We start from the raw sequence: 3,487 nt of genomic DNA, 5'->3' as shown, positions 1-3,487 counted from the left end.
CTAAAATTTTGTATGTATTGATTTATTTTACTTTACAATCGGAGCTCCTTAAAAAAATTTTAAAAGCTGGAGCTCAAAAGCAATCGGCCAATGGTATTAGAGACTCTGAAATGATTTGCTGGTGAAGACTGACATCTAGTGGTCAGCTGGAGCAACTACATGAAAACGTCCTGATCCAGGTAGGAAAAACAAAAAACAAAAAGAAAAATAAGTAGGTCCTCTGGATGGTTCTTCTTTAATGAAACGTTTCGTCTCTCCTCCAAGAGACTTCTTCAGTCTGATGAGTTTCAGGTGAACTGGAAAACTTTAAAATCCAATGGAAACATGAAAAACCTTAAAATCCAAGCTCTTATTTTGAAAGGAAGATACTAGTTTCCTGTTCCCTGTGCTTTCGTTTCCCGTCAGTCCGTCATGTACCCAGAATGCATCGCTTCAGTTTTCCAATAAACAGTTTTAAAATTACTTTATTGATGCTTCCTTCTTTAATGAAAAATCTACAACAAACAAAAGAAAAAGACAAAGAAGCAGCCGAACTAGCAATCCTCAACAACTTTTTAWTTTTTACACCAGAAGCCAAAGGCCTGTTTCATGAAATCACATCCCCAGCAATCGGCAGTTGTAGGAATAAGTTGTAAAAGGGTTCATACACCACTAGTTGGCAGTGTTGTGCACATGTTGTACATGAATTGTCAGTTATTAAGTGTCAAATTGAATTTGTGCTTTAAAATTAGATTCCGCTAGTTTTTCCACGGCATAAGCGGTTTTGAAGTTGCGGACCTAAATATTTTTATAAACGCTTTAGAAATTGCAGAGCTAATTTTTGAGTTAGCGCTGCCCACCACTGTCCTTGGTGAACAAAAGGTTATTGTTCTGCAACCTACTGCCCCCCACTGGCAGGACAGAGTCATTATTAATCTTGTCCCTACGGTGCAAAGTCAGACGTACAACAGTTGCTATCTACTTATTTACTAACTAGAGAAAATAAATATTTTAGGCCCAGTTCCACAACAAACTGACATTTCCTTATGCTGGACMGGTGTCACGGGACAAAGAATGAAAATCACTGCATCATAGATCCATAACTGCACTTTTTCAMGATCCAAAGATGTCCGGGGTAACAGCTAAACCAGGGGTACTCAACCTTTTTTGAACCAAGAGCTACTTTTGAAGTCGGCAGTTTGCCGAGATCTACTCGCCCAGTCTCAGTATCAAAAAACATAATTTTTCGTCTCCCTACTCCTCAACTTCTTTAAAGTAAATAAAACAGAACGTAATGTGTTGCTAGTTTTATTTAATTTACACTTTGTCTAAAACGCTGTAATTTCTAAATGCTTCAACACAGGGACTTCACTCTGGGCTCAAATTAAAGATAAAACCAACGCAAAACACATTCTGCCATCCATATTTACTCACAGCAATGAACAATCCTTATTTTTTTCAAGTCATTAACATTCCACACAGCTTATAAATCCACAGCAGCAAAAAAATATTTGTTTTCACTCACATTTGATGCATATTTGTCCTCAAATATGACGAAATTAGCGATTCAAAATGGCCGACCGTAAGGGTTTTTATCCGAACATTTTTTACTTCTCCTGGCCACAAAAATCACTCTTCCATGTCTTGAAACACTCGAAACACTTAATAACAAATATATTTTAATTTTATCAGCAGGTTTAGTCAGCTAACTGGACAAAAAATGATGGAAAACAACGTTTTCCTGTGAGCGTAGCTTTGTTTGTCCACTAGATGGAGCTATCCGCCTACAAATGACAACCATCTCCGTCTTTGGCCTGTGATTGGTTAAACAAAGTTCCCACCCCAGTCAAACTACCAAATGAAAGGTACGGTGATTGGCCACACAGCTGTGGCATCAGAACAAAGCTCGGAGCTGATTGGCCAATTCTATAGTCGATCTAGACGGAAACAGGAAGTTGGTCACTTCTCACAGATTATTGGCTCTGGAGCGCCGATAGATGAACCCAGTTGGTCAAATGATATGTCAATCAAAAGAGGCGGGCCTAGACGGCCATATTCATGCATTGAACACGGAGGTAGGTGGCTGAGAAATGGAAAATAACAAAACGAAANTGTCAATCAAAAGAGGCGGGCCTAGACGGCCATATTCATGCATTGAACACGGAGGTAGGTGGCTGAGAAATGGAAAATAACAAAACGAAACTTAAAARGGCACGCGGGCYTTCCGGCTTGTTGCGTTCTARAYGCTCCGTGTTCAAMTGTTCCGTGAGCTACTGCTAACCAGCTAAAGATCGATCGGTCGATCGCGATCGACTGGTTGGCCTGGCCTGGTCTGAAGGTTTAATTCCAACCTTTTCCCGCATTTAGCAGGTAAATCACAGCAGAATCTACAGAAGCTGCTGAAAGCTAACAGCCACGACGTCATGCTTGGCGTCCACTTACACATTGGTTGTGAAGATGCCGTAGATGAGGTCCTGCTCAGGCAGGTAGAAGGTGCTCTGCAGCTCGTTGTAGTGGAAGGGGATCTCTCCGGAACGGGAGCAGTTCAGCCTCGCCTTCATGAACGTTGTCCAGGTGTCCTCCAGCAGAAAGCGCCCGCCGATGTCGTTCTTACAGACCCGGGCCACGCGCGAGTACACCGTCTTGCCACAGTCGTGCTCCACGGCGTTCTCTCGCAGGAAGAAGAAGGTGAAGAGACCGACGTCGTAGGCTGAGATGAAGTGGGGCTCTGTGGGGAGGAAGGAGGRGACAGAGGGAGCAATCATCACTCTGGAAAACATTTGCAACATTTATCTTTTAGATGCTGTTGTCTCGACCTCTGTTCTGGTTATCGATCGCAATAAAAAGTTTAAAGTGTGTTTTTGCACTGGTGTTGGAGCTGGCCTGGAAAAGGACCTCAATGTCAAACGTGTAAATGAGGGGAGAGGCTGCAGYGGAGGAGGAAGAGCCAGGAATAAAAATGGTTACTAATAAATCTGTGTGATGTTTTGATGGTAAATCCATGGAATGCGTGTCTGTTTAACTAGATGCTCGTCCTGCTTTTATTGCTCCGACTGACACCGAACATGATTAATGACCTCKTCCTGCTGCAGGTAAGAAGACTGAATAACAGCAAAGTTACTGTCATTTACTGCAACTACACAGCTCATATCCAGTTTATTGCTAGACAGCAATGAAGGGGGCTTTAAATCAGACATTTTCGTATAGTCTAAAATCTTTACGAACTTTGCAAACAAGCAACAACTCAAAAGAAGTTAGTAGGGTTTCTTGTATTTAGCTGTTGTAGAAAGTTCTTTAAACATGACAAAGACTTATTTGAACCTGACTGATCACAGTCTGAACATCCTAGGCCAAAGTGGATTTACACTTAAAACTATTTTTTCATTGACTATTTTTTTAATCTTATTTTAGTTTATTTATTTTTTCTTTTTTTTTAAATCCATCATTGATTATTTTAGAAGAAATATTATGAAGTTCCTGCAGGAAGTGACGCAGCCCACTCCTAAAG

At 41.0% G+C, this 3,487-nt stretch overlaps 1 protein-coding gene across 1 annotated transcript in view; it reads right to left on the bottom strand.

The window, feature by feature from the left end:
• Positions 1 to 3,487, bottom strand: part of LOC106510774 (semaphorin-5B) — a gene marked incomplete at both ends in the record, with an annotated part of 17,176 nt that overhangs the window by 5,180 nt on the left and 8,509 nt on the right. The window contains 1 exon segment of the mRNA XM_013999493.1: positions 2,422 to 2,707. Within this exon segment, the coding sequence (XP_013854947.1) occupies positions 2,422 to 2,707 (286 nt within the window).

Source organism: Austrofundulus limnaeus, unplaced genomic scaffold, assembly GCF_001266775.1.
Source record: "Austrofundulus limnaeus strain Quisiro unplaced genomic scaffold, Austrofundulus_limnaeus-1.0 Scaffold2310, whole genome shotgun sequence".
In the NCBI taxonomy this organism is placed as follows: Eukaryota; Metazoa; Chordata; class Actinopteri; order Cyprinodontiformes; family Rivulidae; genus Austrofundulus; species Austrofundulus limnaeus.
This window is presented reverse-complemented; position numbering and strand designations above follow the sequence as displayed.